Source organism: Nanorana parkeri, unplaced genomic scaffold, assembly GCF_000935625.1.
Source record: "Nanorana parkeri isolate BGI_ZX_2015 unplaced genomic scaffold, ASM93562v1 scaffold384, whole genome shotgun sequence".
Taxonomy (NCBI): domain Eukaryota; kingdom Metazoa; phylum Chordata; class Amphibia; order Anura; family Dicroglossidae; genus Nanorana; species Nanorana parkeri.
This window is the reverse complement of record NW_017306652.1, coordinates 186155-209272: the sequence shown is the minus strand read 5'-3', so window position 1 is coordinate 209272 and position 23118 is coordinate 186155. Positions and strand designations below refer to the sequence as shown.

Here is a 23118-nt window from a genome sequence, read left to right as displayed (position 1 = left end):
TCTCTTGAACGGCTTTTAGATTAATGTCACTTTCAGCACCCAAGCACCTTTGAGACTGCAGGTCCATTCACAAATATTACATTCTTCAATAGGCCATGCAGTGAAAATGTTTAAAAAACAACTAGAGTAATACAGATGCAGATCCTTTTCCAGCAACACATGCAACCCAAAGTAGTATTAGACGCTAATGAAGTGGTTTGACCAATAACGCCTCAAGTAGGGTAGGTTGTCTGATAAGTAGGGTAGGTTGTCTGTTTAAAAAACAACTAGAGTAATACAGATGCAGATCCTTTTCCAGCAACACATGCAACCCAAAGTAGTATTAGACGCTAATGAAGTGGTTTGACCAATAACGCCTCAAGTAGGGTAGGTTGTCTGATAAATTTTGCAATAATTGTTATGGTGTAGCTGTTTTTCTGCTCTTGCATAAAAATGTTGTATTGTTGCATATATAATGCATTCCATGTAATATTTACTGTCTCAGACTTTGATATGTTGATGCCAACATTACAGGTTTAGAAAATATATGTAACATTCCAGTGAATAAAACAAAATATACCTAGCCTACACAGGTTATCACCATATACTATGGCAGATTTTCTTTTTGTCCGTGTTACTTTTTTACTGTGTCCTCACATGACCTAATGACAGTGCTGGCTCTTACCTTAGATGCTCTCCCAAGGTGGGTGGTCTACAATGGATGGATAGTACAGTGAATTACAATTTTACAACAAAGTACAGCCCCCAATAGTTGGACAGAATGGGGGTGATTTACTAACCTAAACACACGCACACACCAGGTGCGTGTGATTTTCACACAGCAAAACGTATTTATCAACCAAAAAGTCTCTAAAAGCATATTTCCACTAATGCCATATATGGAAAAATCATGCACATGATCCATATATAATGCTGCTTCACAGTTTAGACAAAAATGGTTAGCTCATGCATTTACATTCCTGCATTCATCAACGCAAGCAACATAACATAGAGCTAACTTACACAACATCACCTTGGAATTCATGCAAGGCTTTGCACAACACACACAGGTGTTTAGATTCCTCCCATAGATCATGCTGGGAGGGAACACACTACAGAGGTGTATACATGTTTGTGGTGTGTTTATAAGGTTAGTAAATCAACCCCAATGGCTCAATACACATGTTTTGCTTCAACTACCAAAGATCATTTAGTGGTCATCAGATACATGTTCCAAGTTTTCATTTTTAAAATGTGTGTATGGAGTCATATGCGAGCCAGCAGTGATTGAACAACAAGCGATTAATATTTCAATGACAAAAACAAATCACACTTAAATACTGTGTACAGAGTGATTTAGATCTGGGCTTATAGTGAAAACACAACAAATGTCACTTAAATCCCGCTCTGTCTTTCAAAAACTTTCTTCTCCTGATCCTGTTGAAATTGGGGAAATGAGATTTAGATAAATTTTCCTGTGAGTGGTATCAGTAAATTCATGCAAACTATGTCGAGTGAGATGTAAAAAAAATTTGTAAGCTTTTGCAATGGTTATCATCAATCTTCTGACCAAGTTTTCTTTTTTTTTATACCTAGTCCTATATATATATCTTGTGTACTTTTCTCTAGGTAAGCTCTGTTAAAAATAAATCATAGATTCCCCCGGACCTCGGCTTCCTACATTGCTGTGGACTAAGTTGTCCAACTTATGTGTTTCAGACGTTGAGAAAGAAAGGACTTAATGGTTGTGACAGTCCAGATCCTGATGCAGACGATTCAGTAGGTCACAGCCCAGAGTCTGAGGACAAGTACAGAAAGATAAATGAAGATATTGATCTAATGATCAGCAGGCAAAGATTGTGTGTAAGTACTCTGAGCGTCCGTTCACGTTTTTGATGTATTTGTGATATTTCTCTAAACCTGGCAGGCATTGAACAAGAAAGAACACAAAGGCTGTGACAGCCCTGATCCCGACTCTTCTTATGCCCTCACCCCACGCACTGAAGAAAAATATAAACAAATTAATGAAGAGTTTGATATTATGATCAAGAGCCATAAAATACCTGTAAGTACCCGAGGTTACATGGCTGGTCTGCTGACTACTGCTGACGTAACACCCCCTTAACCCTTGCAGTGCTGATTTCTCATTCAGAATTCATTCAATGGTATGATCCTCCCAAAAATATCATCCTAAACCAACCTAATACATAAAATGCTCCCTATGCCACAAAGCTGTAGGGCATGTGCAAGAGAACTTTCGGAACTAAAGTATCACCTACTTTTCCTCTTTTTCAACTTAGATAAAGAAGTAAACTAAAAGGCCCAAAAATATCAAAAATTTCAAAATGAAATTGAAAAGCTTGACTTAAAGTCAAAGACCGTGTGGCTCTTTTTTAATGGAATGATCCTGGCACTTTAATTGTAGGTTATAGGCTGCATCCATTAAAAGCATTTCCAGGCAAGACTGAAGCAAGACATGTTCCACTATCAGGTTAAAACACTGCATCACAAAAAAAACATCATTTTTTCCACATACGAGGCCCAGGACAGTGATGCACTGAACCAGTTTAGGTTCACTGATAAGAAATAGCATGAAGCATGTGAGCCAAACATGGCTACTTGCATCAGAGCTATCTTACACATGTATTGTTTGATGACCCTTTAGGGAGAAATTCCAAAATGTGTTACAAAGTTGTCATTTTAATTTACTCCTGAGAAGAATGAAGTAGAGGGGGTCATATTTACCTTGTTTGGGATGGAAAAGAACTAAATTGGCTACAGACAGAAGGGGCGCTGCTACAGAAGGATCTTGGTACAGCATATCCAAAAGAAGTGAGTAAGGCAGCTTATATAAGCTGCCAAACTAACCCAACCAGATAAATGTTTTAGGGACAATAGTGTAAACCTGCTTGCTCATATCAAGTGGGCTTTTAAGCACTCTGCAGACACCCCTAGCACCAGCTTAATTTTCAGAAAACAGAAACAGACAGCAAATAAAGCCCATCCAATTGGTTCTTCTTAGAAATGCAATAAACTTCCAATCTTAGAATTGTTTGGATTGGAGGCTCCTTATCTTATATTTTCCTTAACTTTTATTTGTGGGTACTTTTAAAATGTCATCCAAAATAGACATGCAGTGGGCTGATGTAGTCACAATTGTCTGAATTGGAGGTCCATTATCTTATATCTAGGGGGACTTTTAAAATGTAAATTAGGTAGACATACAATAAACTTACAATGTAGCCACAATTGTCTGGTTTGGAAGTTCATTATCTTATATCTATGGGTACTTTTATAATGTCACCTAAAATGACAAGACACTCCAGCTCAGCCATTGGCACACAAGCTGTGTGAGGATCCCTAAAATGTCTTGTTTTTCCCCCCCTAATATTGCCCAAAAATAGCAAATGATTCTCAGATCATTCACATGAATTGGGAATACTGGCTCATTTATGGCCAACTTTAGACTATAAAGCACCTTATTTTTGTGGATGCAGGTCTGTAATTTTAACAGTAGAACCATTCGGATAGAAGAAGATGTCTTTGTCAACCAAAGACAGCCAATATTCAGCTTTGGTATACAAGTTGTTCTACTTGCACTAGAATGTAACCTGTAAATATCTAAACCAGTAATCCTAATATGAAATGGCAGGGAATATGAATGCATGGAATCTCGTTACTAGGGCACAATCACGCTGGTGTGCTGGGGTGATACTAAAGCAGTCATAAGCTTTGCTTTTTCTTAAGTAGTCTGTGTTCATTTCTATGCTTGTAAAGTAGAGCTAAATTTAATATCCAAACCCTGAAGAAATTCACATGCCTTGCCAGTCATTTAAGAGAAATAACTTTGCATGAGCTTTTCTCTCTTTTGTTTTTGATGTAACGTATAATATGATGCATGTTTACATGCATATTAAAACATTGAGTGATTGATTATTTTACTAGAGTGGGATGACATATATATGTAAATGTGTGCTGTGGGCCTTTTCTGTTCTTTATTCATTCTGTTTACCGCAGAGCTGTCTTAACCTGTGAAGCGCTGAATTAAAACAGAACTCTGGTCTACTTGAAAAAGCAAGATGTTGTTTTGGCTAGAGGAATATTTTATATTGCAGATACAATGGGGTTGGTTTACTAAAGGCAAATTGGCTGTTCACTTTGAAAGGGAATTTTCCTTTAATGAGGTGAAGCTCTGCTAACTTTCATCATCCAATCGTGTGCAAGCAAAGATACTGGTTTTTTTTTATTTTTCTTGCACGTGATTGGGTATTGTTTGCAAAGTAATTTTCACCACATTCACTAAGCTGAGGGAAATCTCCTTGCAAAATGAGCCTCCTAATTGCCTTTATTAAATCAACCCCAATGAATCAGCACTTTTGCCTACTTTACTGGCATCAAAAGAGTTTATAGTCTGCAGTCTAAGACATGATAACCTGAAAAAATTTTGTGTCCCTGCCCACATTCTCTCCTTTATTCTCCTGATGACTGATAATATAGCTCACCTACAGTTTTTTTGGCTGGTTAGTATTGAGGGGAAATATCCACACATAGAAATTAAAGGATATCTAAACCCAAGACCAAACATGTCACATATTGCAGCTTACTGATCCTTAGATGTGGTGGCTGCACTAGTTTTGCAGAATTTGACCTGTTGATCTTGCCAGAAATCCAGTGCGCATGTAATGTCCTGTGCATTGGACTGATGTTTAAAACAATGTTATCAGCTTTCCCTGCTGGCTTCTGTGAACTACTAAATACCTCTGCCCTATTTGATTGAGGAGGTGTTTATAGCCAAAATCAGGAGAGAAGCCTAAGGTGATAAAGCCGTTCTTTCATACATATCATAGTGATATTTGTTAATCGAGAAAAATAAGCCTATTATTGGCAGGGTCACCAGGTCAAAATAAAGGACAACAAACCTGAAAAAAAGAAATGTAATGCGGTAACCACATCAGAGGATTGATAAGCTAAAATATAATACATTTTTGTATACACGTTAAGATTCGTATCCCTTCATATGAAGAATATCTCTGTCTCTGTCTATTGCTTTATCTCTCTCTCTCAGTGGGCATTCATGATGGGATGAGAGCTCAAGTAACAACATACAGTTGACATGTTTTTCCATCCAGGCTGTACTGTTAAGGTGCCCTGACATTCCTGGGTGACTGGATAGTTATAGTATATTTTCACACAAGCTCTTTTAGATGCTTATGTAGGAGAGATGCAATCTGAGAGCAGGGACATGAATGCCTTCTAAAACCCATGATGATCACAGCAATAGCAGCTGCTGGCACAGAGACAGACGGGAGGAAAGGATTACTAGCAGGCGGGGAAGAGGGCATTTCACTGGGTTAGGTGAAATCCACAAGACTTAGACATATTCACTTGTCCTATGCAAATATTGATTAGAGAAGGCAGTTCATAAATATAGAAGGAATTTCATTTTCACCAGAGCGGGCTGGGATGGGCAGCCAGCCCAGAGTACAGTAAACATTGCTGTACATTTGTATGAAATTATTAACACAGCAAGAGGCAATGAGACTGTCTTATCAAGGATTTATTTGCTGTACTCTTCCCATTTGAAAGAGAAGCAGTCAAATAAACGGTTTAATATGTCAGAGCTGCTTTTTAAAACAAAATATATGGACTTGAAAACCTCTGCAATGAAAACCTGAAATAAAACAAATGGAGCCCAGAGTCAATTGCTGACCTTGTGCTCCACAAAAGAGCAATTCAGCCTGTGGTTCTTGTGGTTTCAAAGTATAGGGTGCCCTGGTCTGGAGGTTGGACACTGCCATTTTATACAGGAAGGATGGCACCATCGAAATGACAGCCTCACAGACGCTCTAAACACATGGCACACTAGATCCATTTTTGGTTTGTCTTGCCCACCTGACCACAAACTAGGGGTGGTAAGAAAACACAGGCCAGCAGTTTAAATGTACAACGGTAAGCCTTTGCTCATGCAGAAAGAAAGATCCATTGAATGAGCTGTGGATATGGAACATGGGTTATATCTGTAACCACCAGTACAAAAAAGAACCTGACTTCTCCATCCATAAGAAAACACAGCCTGCGCCAGCAGAAAAAAGCTGGCTATGGCACTTCATGAAAAGGGTCGCTCAAGTTTCCGCAGAATGAGCCTAAGGACATGAAATTTTGTGGCCCAAAAACATCTGATAATAATTAGACATGCATTTGTACTTTGGAGGAGAACATTATTAGAGTGCTTTACTAAAACTGCTTGAGATTAAAGAGGCTCAGCTAATTACTAGAGAAAAGTGTGTGGGTCGTTGCGGCCACGATCTAGCATGACGAATTGCATCTGTGTCATCCTGTATTCCAGCTAGTTCATTCAGGAATATCATCCTGAAATTTTTTTTTACATTGTTTCAGTTTTCTAGTCCAGCTAAGAAGAATTGAGAAACTGATTGATCTCTTTGAGAATCTCAGACAGTTTTGATTTCAGACTCAGCTAAATAAAGGCTAGCTCTGCTATAGTAATAAACAGAGACATTTTACAAAGTCAGAACTTCTATTCATTTTCTTCCAACTTGTCTCTCCCCTATATTTATTCTGTTTACATAGTGCAAAGAATATTCTGCAGCACTTTACAGTTTGGAGAAATCACAATATAAACATTCATTGATGAGTAACATAATGTAAGAAACAATGGAACAAAAGGTGGGAGAGCCCTGCCCCGAAGTTCTTAAAGCCTAACGGAAATGGGGGAAGTGATATACAAGCACCAAGTGGATATTTATAGAAAGGTTCAGCCACATCTATTTATAAAACATAATACATTTATGGATGCTGTTTGAACTAGTCACCCGGTTGTACTCTGCCATGGCCAAAACAAAGTGCAACTAGGGCCAAATGTGTGTGAAAGAGGATAGTGTTAGAAAGGGGGGGGGGGGAGAAAGGTGAAGTGAGATGAAAGTAGTATTAAACCCTCACTTTTCAAATCATTATTCCCTTCATCCTCACACAATTATTTGTGGCACTTTCTTTAACTTCCAGTTAAGGAGTGTTTTCTTTCAAGGCATTGGCTTTTCTGGTACAATGTACAGTACTACGTTGGGAGACTGCTAGGGTGTTACAGTTTACGAAGCAGTAACCCATCACATTCAACTGTAGTCCCAGGAGCATGAATGTCAGGGTAGCTCCAGGGAGACCCTGTAGGGCAGCAGAGTCACCCTTAAAAGCAGAAATACGTTATTATTTTAATGAAAGATCTGGATGGGGAAAAAAGCCTGTACAGCAGAGATGGATATACAGTAAATGGGAATAAAAGTAGGAAGAGTTATATGTTGGGAATTTACCAGACAGAATGACACAATTAGGGCAGCAGGTAGAAAATGCAGTGACTTTAGAAAACAGGGCACACAATAATAATATTTATTATTATATTACAGAAGATATTTTAAAGATTAATAAGGGACAGATATACATATGATTACACTTGCCGATTGGTAAGCAAAATATACATCAGGCAGTTCGAAGATTGTAAAATGTGTTCATTTAATTTTGTGTAACAAAAAGAATCCAATCTCAAGGTAGAAGCATATTTATGGCAGTTAAAATGCATCTAAAGCCAAAACTTTTTGTTTATGTTTTGTAAAAAGTAGTGGAGGTAGAACCTTTGTTAGGCTTTTTTTGCTTTTTATGTCCACACTACGGAGATTCCATCTCTATATATGTCCCGGTGACCACTGTCAGAAAAAAATCCAAAAATCTGTGTTGTCACCAGAACAGAAATAGATGGAACACTTTTTTTGTACCGTAATAGCTGTGTAAGAGGGCATTTTTCCCACTTTGGAAAACTTTAATCTCTCTTCCCGCTGTGACTAAATGATAGGCAGTTAAGGTAAATCTCTTAAGTGGGACACAAATGGCACAAACAAAAACCCACAGGGGCTTTAACCGGTCCCTACTTCATCCAAAATGGAAAAAAACATTTTGGATGTAGAAGTATTATAATGTTTATAATGGTTAGCCAATTATATAATGACCAGTTGGAATTTGACTGGTGACTTGATCACTCATTTTACATTATAACTGGACTTTTTGATGCAGACAATGAGTGAAATAAATATTTTTAAACATTTACAACACATACAATTTATAATCATACATGACATATGTACAACATAACTTACATACAGTTTATCCTATATAACATGTAAAGTAGATATAAATCCTGGCAGTGAAAATATATACCCACAGTGAATGTATTATCTACTGACCACAAGTACTGCTTTAAATGGGATTTGTATCACGCTCTTTTATTGCACAAAACAAGAGTGCACTTTATGAGCAGGTAGCATCACACTGTTACAACAAAGTTAAACACTAGAGGTGGTGCTGGTGGACTGCCAACCTAGATGATAAGAAACAGCCATGTGTGTTTATTGTGTTTATTTCAATTAAGGTTCAGGTCATAATACTATTTCCCAAGACCTTTATAAACACTTCTGTGCGTTATCGCTCCTGTCTACAAAACCATAATTGCACCCAACTAAACAGCAGAGGCACAAGGTGGACTCCCAGTGAAGTATCACTGGAGTAGAGGAAGAATGTTTAGCAGAGATTGCATGGGCAAAGTTTAAAAACACTGTCAGGTTACTCATTTTAAATATATCAGTTCAGCATTGTCAAATTATTTCACAGTTTACACAGTTGGTAACAAATTCATGGGGGAATGAAAGAGGAGGCAGCAGCAGGATCAGCAGGTTATGCAGAAAATGAGCCTCAGAGAGTACTGTATGATCAGCTTACATGCAGTCTGTTTATTCTGAGGTTTCTATTGCTAATAATAGTTAGGTAAAACCAAAAGTAAAAATGTTGTAGCTTGTCACAAAACATGTAATGGGCAAGTAGAAGATTATATGTGCTACACAAAATATAAAATAATGAGAGATCCATGCTAGTCATCTTATTTTATTAAAATTAATAGTGATTAATATAGATCAGTACGTTATTATTTACTGTTTCTTTTCCATGCACAGGCCGTTCCACCTCCCAATTATGAGATGCCGGTTTCCATTCCGGTGACCAATCCTAACAGTCTGGCATACAGCAATCCAGCTGGTTCACTGGGTAATCATAACCTACTGCAATTGTCCCATCAGTCCTTGCATAGGAACAGCATGTCTCCAGGCTTGACACATCGGCCACCCAGTGCAGGTAACACAGGTAAGGAAAGCCTGTTTGTGTTTCAGTGTTTTCCACATGGGAACTCTTCAGCCACAGACAGCAATGCCTTGTGCACTATGGGGCGTGGAGGGCAGGGGCTAATAAATGTCTTCTAAGGAATTGGTAATCCTAAAATACAAGTTATCTTGTTGAACATAAACGTAAAGCTTTCATATCAGTGCAGAAACTGAAATGTTTGGCTTGTGTTGATATGTCTGGAAAGGGGTGAATATAAATGTAACTACATCCTATTGTTTTATCTGCTCTATGTGAGCAGCCAATTTAGGCAAAAAGAAAGCTCATGAACCTACATGTAGGAAAATGTTATCACAGTAACCATCCATCAGTGACCCTTTGCTGAAAAAAGGGCTCAATGCAAATAACTTAGTAAATATTCACCTTTTCCACTGCCCGTATCACTGATCTCTGCTTTAGTGAAAAGAAACCCCCAGCTGAAGAATTTTCAAAATACAACTCTTACGGGAGTGTTGCATTCCCGGATTCTCAGCTTTGCTCAATGTCCCCTATGTCACTGCAAGATTCAGGTGTGAAGTAGGGACTGGCAGACTGAACCACTGAGGAAAGCAGGGAACCAAGAATCTGACACTCCTGGAAGTGTCTGAATCTGAAGATTTTTTTATATGGCAGTTTCTCTTAGCTACAGCAGAGATCAGTGGTGTAGGCAGTGGGAAAGGTAAGTATTTACAAGCTTCTTTGCAGTAGACCTTTATTTGAGATATTTATTTTAGCAACCAAGTAGCTTTAAGACAAGTTCTTGAAACTTTTACATAAATACATGTAAATGCAGTTTTTGCTTTGTCACATAAACCTCCCCCTACTTTAAACCATGCATACACATTAGATAAGTTCAGTTTCCTGAACAGGTAATAATCTCACACGTATGGTAGCACCAGATACCTGTTGGCATTTGAAGACCAATCTACTGAACAGAGAACCTTCACAGACCTACTGAACAGAGTAGAAAACCTCCCTGTGATAAACATCAACAAAAGCATCTAACTGCCCCTTCCCATAAATGTGTATGCCTGCCAGAACTTAAATGTTTATGCAGTTGGCATGCTTTGTAGAACATTTATTCTGAGAGTGGTTGGACTGTGCCTGAACTTCTGACCGCACTTCCATATCTGTGGACACCTTTATAAAGCCATATTTGTTAAAATATCAGATATGTAACTATAGCAGTTCTTATTATAGCATTCTTAGTTGTAGAAAGTATTATATATACACCTAATCATTTATTTAATGAGAATAATTTCTCTTTTGGATTCCAAACAATGAATGTCCAGAGGATTCCAAGTAAAATCAAGCTATTAACTAGAAGTTTGCCAAAATCAGAAAATCATTTATTTTCCATACTTGAAGTTTCATACAATTCAGCACATTCAATTTTTTGCAGTCTATAATACAATTCTGTGCAGTGTAACCTCTCTGACATGTACTAATTAGAGAAGATGAGTGAACACAAGCCTGGGATCATTAATGAACCAAGGATATAGCAGATATCAGCCAATCCAGCTGCCAATGTACTTAACCTGGTCCAACTGTTTTTTTGCTCTTGGTTTCTTGACCTTTCAGTTGCTTTATATTCGGTGTTAATATCTCCCAACAGATACCTTAAAAAATAAAATAAAATAACTGCCACGGTGATCCAGTTTAAATGCATTGATTGGATTAAAGTTCTAGTCCCAGTGTATGTGGGCAGAGCTGCAGTATATTCATAAAGAAGGCAGTGCTTGAACCAGTGAGTACACTGAGGCATCATTCTCACATATATTCTCACATCTCCTCTTATATTCGGAATAGCTTTATAAAATAAAGATTTCAGAAACTACAGCTGGGTGAAAAATGCAGGCAGAGTTTGAGCCACCTGAAATAATTTGACATTTCATTTTTGACTGGAGCGTGCCTTTAAATCCTAATCGGTCCCACCCAAAGTATTTGGTTGAGAAAATGTTCATAAAAGGTTTGCACATGGCATTTGCTAGACCTCAAGGTTATTTTTATTGCCATCATGAAACAGAAAAAAAATATGTTCATAGTCTAAATTCTTCTAATGGACCTAAACGGTTTATGGAAGTGAGTTAAGATGTGGTGTCTGTGGTCAATGGTAGCAATGCTGACTCTGCTCGTTTTTTCTTTAATTCATAGGTGGTCTGATGGGTGGGGACCTCACAAGCGGTGCAGGCACCAGTGCAGGTAAATCAAAGATTTCTGATAATTTCAAACCTGCTTAACTTTCGCTAATTGCTTGGAAAAATATTACTTGTTCTAATTAAAGGCCCACCAGATATTAAAATCATGCTGATTTAATAGAAAACCACATGCAACATATACAGCTTTATGTGAAATTTAGAGGTGATTATGATTGAATGTACATAAACGAGAGTAATTCTGTTAATGAGCAGAGATGTATCTGCTACTTTAGATACACATAAAGGATGCTGCTCTGGTATACAGGCTCCACTTCATCCACTCACCAATCACAATACATCATTGGAATTATTGATTTGAAATGTGCTCTTGTTGATAGGTAGCATATTGTATATTTTATATGTGGAAATACCATACCCCTATCCACCCTACAGGGTACCAATGCAAAAAAATGTTGCTGCCTGCTGTTTGAACTACAGTGTTTTGTAGCTCCAATAAGCTCTTGAAGTGCTTCAGGTTTGCTGCTAACTTTACCCATAAGTAAAAAAAGTGACTATTCAAAAAAAAAAAAAAATCAAGCACATTTTTTACGTCGATTCTACCTTTTTTAACTCGCTGCCTTAGGCTTTCACTCACAAGTTTCAGGTAGAAATATTCAGTATTTACACTCATTACATGTTTGTATCTCTGATGTGTTTTCCTATATTCTTCAAGACAATATTTCAATGAGTAATAATTGGCTGTGTTTGATTTCATAGATCATGATATGAGGGCTAATAACAGTTTCTACGCTCCCTAACACATTTCCTGGTTCTTATATCAGCGTAATTTAATTCTAGACTGCTTGGCCCACAATATTGTGTTAAACAAAAAAAAAATGATCAACAGATTACACTGGGCTTAATTGAATCAATTTTCCTTAGTAAATAACCCCTTTATACTTTATAATGGGGGCTTAATGGCTTAAAGCAGAGGACTTCAGATCAGAAGGTCTAGTTTTTTACTGGGACAACAGTAAAATCAATAATGAAAAAAGTTAAAAAAATACTTGATTGAACACTTAAGTACTTGATACTATAGTTATATAAGGGGGAACGATTAGGATATGTAGAATTAGTAAACTGACCCTTGAAGTTACCTAATGGTGCCCATGCATACCTTTTAGCGATCCTGAGAACCCAGGTTCCCTGCATGCTAGGCTGCTCTGTTTTGTAAATTTGTATATTACCTGGTAGTGTTGAGTGCTGATCAGCTACCTTCTGGCTTGTAAATCTTCTAACTGACCAGTAACACCACTCATCTTCCAGGAGGGTTTAAAATATGCATATGAGAGCACCCAGGGTTTTGGGCAACTTAAGAAGACGTTTTATCAAATGTTTGGGCACTATTGGTGGTTTCCAATTAGTTCTGGGTCAGGTTACTAACTTTTTGCACTGACTGGTGTCTTTATACTCCAGTTTTGCATCATTTAAAAAAAAATTATGTTTTTAAAAACTATTACTATAGTTCCTCAAATCTTATTGTCGATGATCTTTCAACAATCCACTACACAACAGAAGTCAGAAAAACAGTGGAAGGTAATGCACTGTTAGCCACATCTCTAGTGTATTGCATAGTACCACAAATGGAACATGATTTCATGCACTGGGAGCTGGAGCAGAACATTTTTGACATCTCACAGTAAGGACAAAATAGAGGTAGAACCGAGGCACTATTCTCTTTCATAGTGCAATGATTAGTCAGTATCCAGTAGTCATGTCATTTTCTTGGCTATGCAGCCAGGCTGGAAAACGTGAATTGTTAGAGTGATTGTACAGAATAGAAATAATTTTGGCAGGCAAAACAACACACATATGTGCATTTCAGAGTTTCAGAGCGCCACATAAATGCAATGCAATAAGGTCAAGCACGATCATTTGCCTGCTGTGTTGTTTAATGCATCGGCATCTGTGTGTGAAACCTATTGTTCATCCAGTGTTCCATCACCATGCAGATACCAAATTTTCTTGAACGGTTGTGTAGCAATAATCTGAACAGAGTCAAGTAAAGAAAGAAGTGTTATAAGGGACACAGTACAAAAGCATTATCCCAACTAATTGGATGACAGAAACAAATCAATAAACAGCAAACTCCCAGTTATCAGACCCCCATCCGCGGCACCCCGCTCCACGACCCCATTCACCTCCCGGCTAGCTTCCATAGTTGGCAGCAGACTGTAAATAATGGAAAGCAATAGCCAGCCTGCTACTGGCTATTTTGGATTATAATAGCCAATAGCAGGCTGGTTATTGAGACCCCACCCACTGAGCAGAGGAGCAGACCCGAAAGAGAAAGTTCTCAATAGCAGGCTGACTATTGCTCCCCATTGTTTACATTCTGCTGCCGACTGCGGAATACAACTGCTGGCTGCCAGCAAGATGTAAACAGAGAATTTTGTTAGCAAGTAAATACATTTAGTTGCTAACAAATTTCTTTAGTGTGCACCAAGGAACGGACAATGTGCACCAAGCCACTGACAAAAAACAAATCGAGGATATATTATTATCGATTTTTTTTTGCTGGTTGCTTGAGAGTGCGGGTTGCTTGAATACCAGATAATGGGAAGTTTACTGTAGTAGGCATTCTGGGATACACTATATGGGTCATTTACAAAGAGATTTGGTTTACTGGCAGTTTGCCAACAGTCTGTTTTGCATGGCTGGGACCAAAATAGATTAAATGATATCATAAATTTGTCTGAATTAACTGAAAGCCACACTTAAGAAAACTACAGTAATACATATAAAAATATAACATCTGATTCCATTGCTTATAAAATGGTTTTATCCGTTTCTTGCAGTCATGATTCGGTAGAGTGCTAAATAGGTTCTATGCCATTCCCCAAGATTCTGTTTGGGGTGTTTATCACACACAAATATTCAGCAAGTGCCAAACTGAGCTAGGATGAAAAATTATACTGGAACATGGACAGTGTGATATCTCTTGTCATTTCAGTGATTACAGATGTAAAATTATGTGATTAAGGCTGTGACAGATCATAAAGAACAGTCTTTGTGTTTTATTTAATCCTACCAGTGTTAAGACTGGTTTACAGAGCACTGTGAGGGGACATCATAAAGAGGCAGATGAGCAGACCAATTTATGCTAAAGTGAATACTGTCTGCCTAACAATACGTCTATTTAAGACTCATGTATGTCTACAGTGCAGTTTCAGAGATTGCAATGTTGTCTTTGTTCAGCCCTTCTCTATATAACAGAGAGCTCTGTATGGTCTGTGTTTAATAGTTTAAATTGGTGACATAATCATGTGGCAGAAATCTAAGAGTTCAGGGTCTTGGCTAAATTTAGCGTAAAGTGTATCTACTTTATTTCTATAGGTAATATACCATTTAAATGCAGCAAAATAGGTCTCTTTAAAAAGATTTCTCCTTCAACTAAAATAAAAAATGTCAGTTGTCTCTGACCCTTTAGTATTAAAGTGTATGTCTGGGTGAAAAAAAACATATTACATACATATCTCTGCAGTGCATGCACATTTCCCTATGTTTTAGCGCTTTAAAAGTACAGAAATATACCAGGTAATCTGCCAGAAGTCCAATGAACCCCTAACTTCTTGTAGTGAGCTGACATCACTGCCTCAACTGCACAGGAATTCTGAACAGTGCCACCAGCCCTGCCCCATTCTTCTCTGCTTGACTACAGAACAACCCACACTTTCCTCATCTCCATAGCATAAGGGTGGTGTACTGTATTTCAGCAAGGGAGATATAGCCAGGGCTGACAACACTCTGCTGTCATCTCAAAGAAGAAATCAGGAGCAAGCTTAATTTCTGGAAGACCAGCAGGTTTTACTTGTATCGTTTCATGTGCTGAATATACAGTAATACTAAGGGCTTGTTCACACCAATTGCAGTGTGTTCCAGAGCAGTAGCTGCTGGAACGCATCGCAATCTCTCACAAAACTTCCCCCTGCGTTCTGGGGCGGGAGGGGGCATGGCAGTGCATTGAAATCAATGCATGCTCTATTTTTTGTGTTTGCAGTGGAACTGCATGCTCTATTTTTTGTGTTTGCAGTGGAACCGATCGCACTGACTTCAACAACACAGGGGGAAGTTTTGTGAGCGATTGTGGTGTGTTCCAGCAGCTACTGCTATGGAACGCACTGCAGTTGGTGTGAACAAGCCCTGAGTGTAGCTTAGTGCACCAATCAAAGTAAACAATAACAAAGCAAGATCCATCCTATTTCTTACTGGTGGCTTATAAGAGGAGGCACTATGTATACAGTATATATTTATAACATCACTAATATGCAAAAAGTTCAGAAACAGATTAGAATGTTTTGTTTGACTTGAAGAACATCTTTACCTCATTCAATTTTAGCCCCACTATTTCTTCTATGAAGATAAAATAGTAACAGCACAGTTGTGGTCCATCACCTTGGCTGGATTTTGTAATAGACTTAGTAGGTCTTTGTGAAGACCTACTAAGTCTATTACTCAAACTGCAGTATCTACACTGTTATTATACATGGTTCTGTGACAAGACTAGTAAAACTATAGAACATTATATATACATTTTGGGGCTAATTGGTAATTAAGGTGATGTTTAGAACAATAATGGCTGTGTGCCTACATACTCTAGAATTGTAAATCTGGGCCTGCAATATGCTGTTCAAAAATTCCTGAACATTATCTTTAAAGGCTATGAAGAACACTGTGCACCATATTCCAGAATTCACCAGATGAGCACAGTTAAATATTTCTAAAGGATATGTCTGTAATATGATGGATGAAACAGTTAGCAAAGCTGTTAGATGGTCAAAGAACATATAAGAATCTGTGTGACCAGGTGCTTCACAGAAAAGAGTCCTTAGAGAGATGCTTTGATCCATTCAGATACATAGAATGTCAAAGTGATCTAATGTAAAGCCTGTGAAAAAGATAATCAGTTTCTAGCATGCACCACTTATACATCTCACAATGTAAAGTTCCCTTGTATTTTGCACGCCCAAAGGTCTTAAAAGCACATCTTGAAATGACACAACATCAGCACTTCATAACTATTCATGCTCTCAATCAAGTCACACAGTTTCTTGATGTTTTGACAGTATAACTGACACACAATGCTCCATCTTAATAACTGCCACATTCTTTTTATAGGACATCCTGTAACACCTCCAATTTTGGTCAGTAACTTTTCTGAAGTGAGCCAATTCTCATAGCATCCTTAACCCTTTTTTAGTTACTGCCTACCTACATTGAAAAGGTTTATCCTCAAAGATCTCCACATCCATATCTTCTCCCTTCAGTTGCTTCTCCTTGTTTGCATCTTCCATTCATCATCACTATCAGCTACTAAAGTGACCACATACTCTCTCCAAAGTTCTGCTTGATTGCCCTTGGACTGAATTTAATTTTTTTGCGAAATGCATAGCAACATATTTAAAGTCAACAGATGTCTTCCTATTGTAAGCTCTTGCAATATTGATTTCACTCTTCATAAAGCTGTTCTGCAAGTTGTTAATCAAACTATCACCATTTTTTCTCATGGACATACTTTTATTCCCTTTCTTTTGGCAATTCATATTTGTAGCTATATTTCTGTATTAGATTAGTAAATAAGTGCCCAAATCTCAACCGATCCCTCCAATTTGTTGAAATTTGCATTTGACACATGGATGTAACTGTCTCTAATTTTTTTGAGAGATGACCCATCTGGCTTACAAATCTGAATATGATAGCCCTGGAGGTCTTTAGATGGATCTACACACAGATAGGTGTGTTCATCTGTACTGTTAGCTGTACTCTCTAGTTCAAAATACCTTTCTTGATATCTATCTGTTTAGCTGTCTATCATCTCTGCCTAAACGTTGGTGTCTGTGTTTGACTTAGCATTGCTAGATAGAGAGAAGAATAATGCGAAATTCTAGTTACAGCTGAAGCTTCTAAAGCATTTCTCTGAGTCAACAACACAGTAGATACTTAGTCATCTGCGCCTTATCGGTCACTTTGCTAAATGCTACAGTATGACCCAGAATGTGGTTTTTATCTGGCCATGTTAAGCAGGAAAGAGATGATCAGTAAAAGGAAAGATCCTTTTTGCATCACTGAGGCTTTGCCTTAAAAAACAGTAATTTCCCAGAAGTCAGTTCTCCGGAATAGTAGTACCATATGTGTACCTTTTTATAGAATTTTCACCTCTACGATTTGAAAAAAGTGCTTAGGATGACTTATTTTTGACTGATGTGACAAGAAATGTGTTTTAGTCAGAATGTTTAAAGGTTTAGACTGGATGTCATTGTGTAATAATGACTAACTAATTGTAAATTAGTTTTTATGTTTCCGCTGATTTACATACTTTTGCGGAATCACGGTAGTAGTAGAAGTAGTAATATATGTATTTGTGCAGGTATATTATGTAATGGGTGTAATTTATTGTGTTTTACATTAAATAAAAGCAGTTGAAGCCTATTTTTGTTGTCTGTTAACTTTAAGAAGATTAATTATTGAGTTCCTTCCAATTAAACCTTTTCTGAGAACCATGAAAGCTGCCACTTCTGACCTCTCTTTATGAAAATGCTAGTTGCCTGACTGCCATTCTGACTCTTCAGTTTCAACAATCTGAGTCACTCAACCACAACAAATGTGTTGAAAAGGATTTTGACTTAACCTTCTTGATCTGCATGCGCATTCCTGCTCTGTGGCCCAGAAAGTAACGAAGCAGTGTGCCAGCACAGTGGGTCAGAGATTGCAGCCTCCATATTTTTCTCAGGAAAGGTTTACTTTAAAGGACCACTGAAACTTTGGTACAATTATATTTTTATTATTCACCCTGAGTGCTGCCCACCTGGATAAATATTCACCTTTTTCCTCCTCAATCGTCCGGTGTGTGTAGCCCTGCCCAGCACCAGACAGCCTTCCCAATGACCTCCAATATTCTCTTGTCAGTCTGTGTGTGCTGGGCTTGTCCATGATGTGCTGGAACACTGGAGGCTGGCATGAGTATGGTTTACCCATAGGAATGAATGGGGCATGCGCATTAGGAAGAGGTCCCGTCAGAAATGATTTTACTGGAAAGACCCTGTGGCATCAGGCAGGGCGGTACAGCAAAGATTAATGGATTGAGGAAGAAGATAAATGTCCAGGTGGGCAGCACTACCAGGGTTGAGAACATGATAAAGGAAACTGTGACAAAGGTACAGTTGTCTTTTAATATGCCAATATCTATGCATTCCCTCATTGGTTAACAAAGGTAAAGTAAGATGGCATACAAGGCTTGCAGGCTTAGTCTACCATGGTGCAATTATTCCTTAAAGTGAACCTGTGACCAGGCTATGGACATTCAACTATTCAAACATTCTTAAACAAAGACTGTTACCTGCCCATTTAAGGCCCATTCATACCTTTTTATGCTTGTTTTTTGAAGCCTGACATGTGCAATATGTATAGGCAGTTTATGAAAATGTATAATTCTTGATAACACATGGAAAGGTGTGAATCCAACCATAAAAGTTCTTTTTAGAGTAGCTAGATTCACAATTTTGAATCAAGCACATGGGGATTTTTTGGGGGGGTAAATTACTATATAAACATGTATTGCTTTTATAGGCAAGTAAAGAAATGCAGCAATGCTGTATGATCTATCCCCACAGAATGGCTTACTATGATTACATCTGGCAGTCAAAACTCATTTTGCTACAGTTTGTGCTTGTGGTTAATATTTTGCAGCTGGTTATTTTAATGGTACTTAAGTTGCATATTGTATCTGTTACTTTCACTATAAGGATGTATTTGGAGTGGATTCATTTGAGCTTTTCCTCTGAATTCCCTCTCATGGTGCTCGGAAGCTTTGGAATACTCACTTTAGCCATAAAATATTTAATCACCCAGTCTGTATGCTCGTTATCATCTTTAGGTAATCTTGCATTAATAATCCAATGTCATTAATTTGCACCTAATGGCTTTGAAATACATGCTTGATGGGGCTGCTTCAGTAGCAAGTCACACTTTGCCAAGAGAAAAAAAACAGGAAATTAGACATTACAGTCTTTGTGTTATATTTTTAATCACAATTTAACAAGCAAATAAAGAAAGATAGTAAATGTTATTCCTGAGCATAGTCCATGCTGCGCTTTGTGTGTTTTTCATGGCAAGCGGAGACATTTTTGACACTCTATGACTGTGTATGTATTGCTATGATGAAAAATAAAGATAAAATAAGTGAAGTCTGCCTGCTTAATGAAATGTGCCAATCATAATCCCTTTCACCCTCATGTAGAAATCTGAAATTCCCTTACCACTGTGATTTAAAAAAACTGAACTCGGTGTTCACATTTAGCAAAATGCTAGCTCTGGTGTCCTCAGACTTTTTAAATAAGGGTCTGTCTGTTAGTCTGTTGGGGTTGGATTTGGTCAGTAGAAGTAAAAAAATTATCTGGTGTCAAAGGTCAGTGAGAGTAAAAAATGCAGGATGCACATACATTCCATTTGCTCCCCCCACTCTAAGAATCCATTAATCTGAATGTGCTCCACATACACCTCTTGTTTTTAGAGTAAAAAATGACCCCTGCATCGGCGGTTAGTGGAAGTGAAAATACCCTTGCCTTTGTGGTCAGTGGGAGTTAAAAATGCCCCTGCATTGGTAGTCAGTGGGAGCAAAAATTGTCCTGGCATTGGTGGACAGTGGGAGTAATGAATGCCCTGGCATTAGTAACGGTAAAATTATACCTGCATCAGTGGGAGTAAAAAAAACTTCCTGGCGTCATTGGTGTCAATAGGAGTAATAATAGCCCCATCATTGGTGTCAGTGAGAGGAATAGTGTCCCATTCTTGGTGTCAGTGGAAGAATTATGTCCCATCATTGATGTCAATGGGAGGAATAAATGCCCAATCATTGGTGTCACTGATATTAGACCCCTATTTCACTGGTGTTCAGTGGCTCTTATCTTTTGCAGACACCATGCCCTGCGCTTGTGATGACATTATGGCTGGGACTATACAGCACTGTCAGACAGGATATTAATATTATACAGGATTTATATAGCGCCAACAGTTTGCGCATCGCTTTAAAATATAAGGAAGACATTACAAATACAATACAATTCAAGACAAGTTGGTAAGGAGGGTCCTGCCCCTGAGGGCTTACAATCTAAAAGGGAGGGGCAAGTGATACATGAGGAAGTAACTGTGTGGGGATGAATTTTTTGAGAATGTGATGGTTCAGTGGTTAGGTTGAAGTGGGATAGGCTTCCCTGAAGAGGATATCACCCCACCTAACTGTGCCCAAGATATGTAGATTGCTGGGTGCTGGCACCTGCTGCCACACTGCATTCAATGGCTTTCTACAGCTTGTAACGAGAAAGCCCTGTATGTGAAAGGAAGCCACTATTCACTACTGCAGTTTCAACATGTTACTATATTACGATAAGGTATATTAATGGTTTTAATTGGGCGGGTACAATTTAGAATGCCTGTCAAGTTTTTATTGTTGGCTGTATCCCCAGTAAGGTGACATTTCCCCAACAGGGACCCAGGCATCAATAAACACCTGAGTTTATTAACCTTACCCATTCTAACCTTACCCAAACCTATACTTTAGGTTTTGAAACACTTTGTGTGCACAGTTGGAATAAAGTTGGGGTATGGCCCATAGCAACCAATCACAATCTGCCTGTTTCAAAGTGTAGGATGTCCTTCATAGGCTTTCCTTTAAAGTATGCATAAAGCCAACATAGAGTATGTAATTGTCAAGACCTGTTGGGGAGATTTCCCTCCACTCCTTGTCCCAGAGACATAACAGGAAACAAGAGAAAATCCCTAGCCAAAGTCAGGGGAAATCCCCTCACTAAAACACGCAACCAAGTTAAAAGAATTCCCTTCATTATTATTATGCAGGATTTATATATCGCCAACAGTTTGCACAGCACTTTACAGTATAAGGAAGACATTACAATCACAATACAATTCAAGACAAGATGGTAAGGAGGGCCCTGCCCGTGATCTCCTGTTCTTGTGCCTCTAGAACTTTAGATTTGCCATCACGTTTAGTGGTCAACAGGGCAGCTATACAGAGTAAATCTCCATGCCCAGCGAGGTGCAGACAGCAATAAGAACCTGACAATGGGTTTCATACTTCCTTGCACCAACCTAAGCTAAAAAAAAGTTTTGCTTTCACATACTTTTTAATAGATAAAGTCTAGTGGTTTTTAGTTGGAGGAATTGACTTACTTACTTTTCCTCAAGTTTTCATCAGACATCTTGGATGCTGAAAAAGTCCCCCCTCTAATCGACAGGTAATCCTTGTAGTTTCTCACTTTCAGCTGGTTTTTGTAGGAGCCAAACAAAATGGAAATCAGCTATCACACAACAATTGTATGTAAACGAAATTGATTGTGCAGTGTGGTCTCTGAATACACAGAATGAAAATTGGGGCAGGAGTGCCTGACTCCACGATGATCTAACTCTGATGGCTATGATTTTATGCAAGAAAATGTTAGTACTGCGAGTGAGTATTTAGAAATGCAGCAGTCTGACATGTGATGATAATTCAGCCAAGTTCACTTACTTTTTATTTAAATTCTGATGCCTCCAAATTCTCCGGAGGAACAGACAGTCTGTATTTTTACAGGTCTTTTGTATCACATGCAATTCATGAACTCTTTAAATGATGCACTTCAAGGGCTATGCAATCAACAACAGTTTGATCTCATTTTTATTCATAACAAACCCGTAGCTTTTTTTTTTTTTTTTTTTAGTTTTACAATCATAGTAAATGAGATGCTTTCTGTAAAATTAAGTCATATCTACATCATCCTTGAACATTTGATTTTTGCTGGTTTGATTTTATTCACTATTTCCATCAACTCACAAAAATGGCTATTTTGCTGTATACATGGATTTTTTATATTAATTAATTATTATTGTTGTTTATTTATTTAGCTGGCAAATTCAGCAACACATTAAAATTACACTGAACCTTACCATTTGCATCAATCCTGCACACAAATCTGAAATATAATTTAATGTTAAATAAGTGTAGTAAGCTACATTGGTTATAAGTAATCCAGTAATTGGAATTTAGCTGCTTGTGTATCATGATGCAAACTTTAGTTTCATCCTCCGGTCCCTATGTCACTACAGCCAGCCGCCATCTTACGGCTGGCTCCGGCCACTTGCAGAGAGATCAGCGCCCCTGGTTACCAGGTAACCAGGGACGCTTGCATTACACACTGAGAACCCGGCTGGGCCGCTATGATATCACAGTGGCCTCTTAGTGTTCTCAGTGTGTAATGACAGATGGCGTTCCTGGTTACCTGGTAACCAGGGACGCCATCTATCATTACTCTCCTGAACGCTCTGGGAGTCTAATACGACTCCCGGCCGCCCGGGAGAGAAACACTTTCTCTTGGAAAGGTTTACTCTGCTCGCTCGAGCAGAGTAAACCTTTCCTTGCCATCTGTTTTTTTTTCTGACATGGAGCCGCTGGCTGCCCCCAGTCAGAAAAAAAAACAAAAAAACACCATAGGAATGCATAGCTAGATTCCTATTGGCTATTTCCACTTTGCAATAGCCAATAGCAAACTAGCTATTGCACCCGCCCACTGCTGTTATTAATCAGCAGAGGGGGACCTGCAGTTCTCAATCAGGTTCCCCTCTGGTGATTGACAGTAGCAGAGGGCGGGTGCAATAGCTACTTTGCTATTGGCTATTGCAAAGTGAAATAGCCAATAGGAATCTAGCTATGCATTCCTATGGTGTATTTTTTATTTAATTT

General features: G+C 38.3%; 1 protein-coding gene across 4 annotated transcripts in view; it reads left to right on the top strand.

Annotated features, from left to right (window-relative positions):
- MEF2C (myocyte enhancer factor 2C) overlaps positions 1-23118 on the top strand; it is a 124009-nt gene that overhangs the window by 76009 nt on the left and 24882 nt on the right. For all 4 annotated transcript variants that reach the window (XM_018559241.1, XM_018559239.1, XM_018559238.1 and 1 more), the window contains exons 4-6: positions 1699-1842; positions 8988-9174; positions 11344-11391. In XM_018559241.1, coding sequence (XP_018414743.1) covers positions 1699-1842; positions 8988-9174; positions 11344-11391 — 379 coding nt within the window. The remainder of the gene's footprint in view (positions 1-1698; positions 1843-8987; positions 9175-11343; positions 11392-23118) is intronic.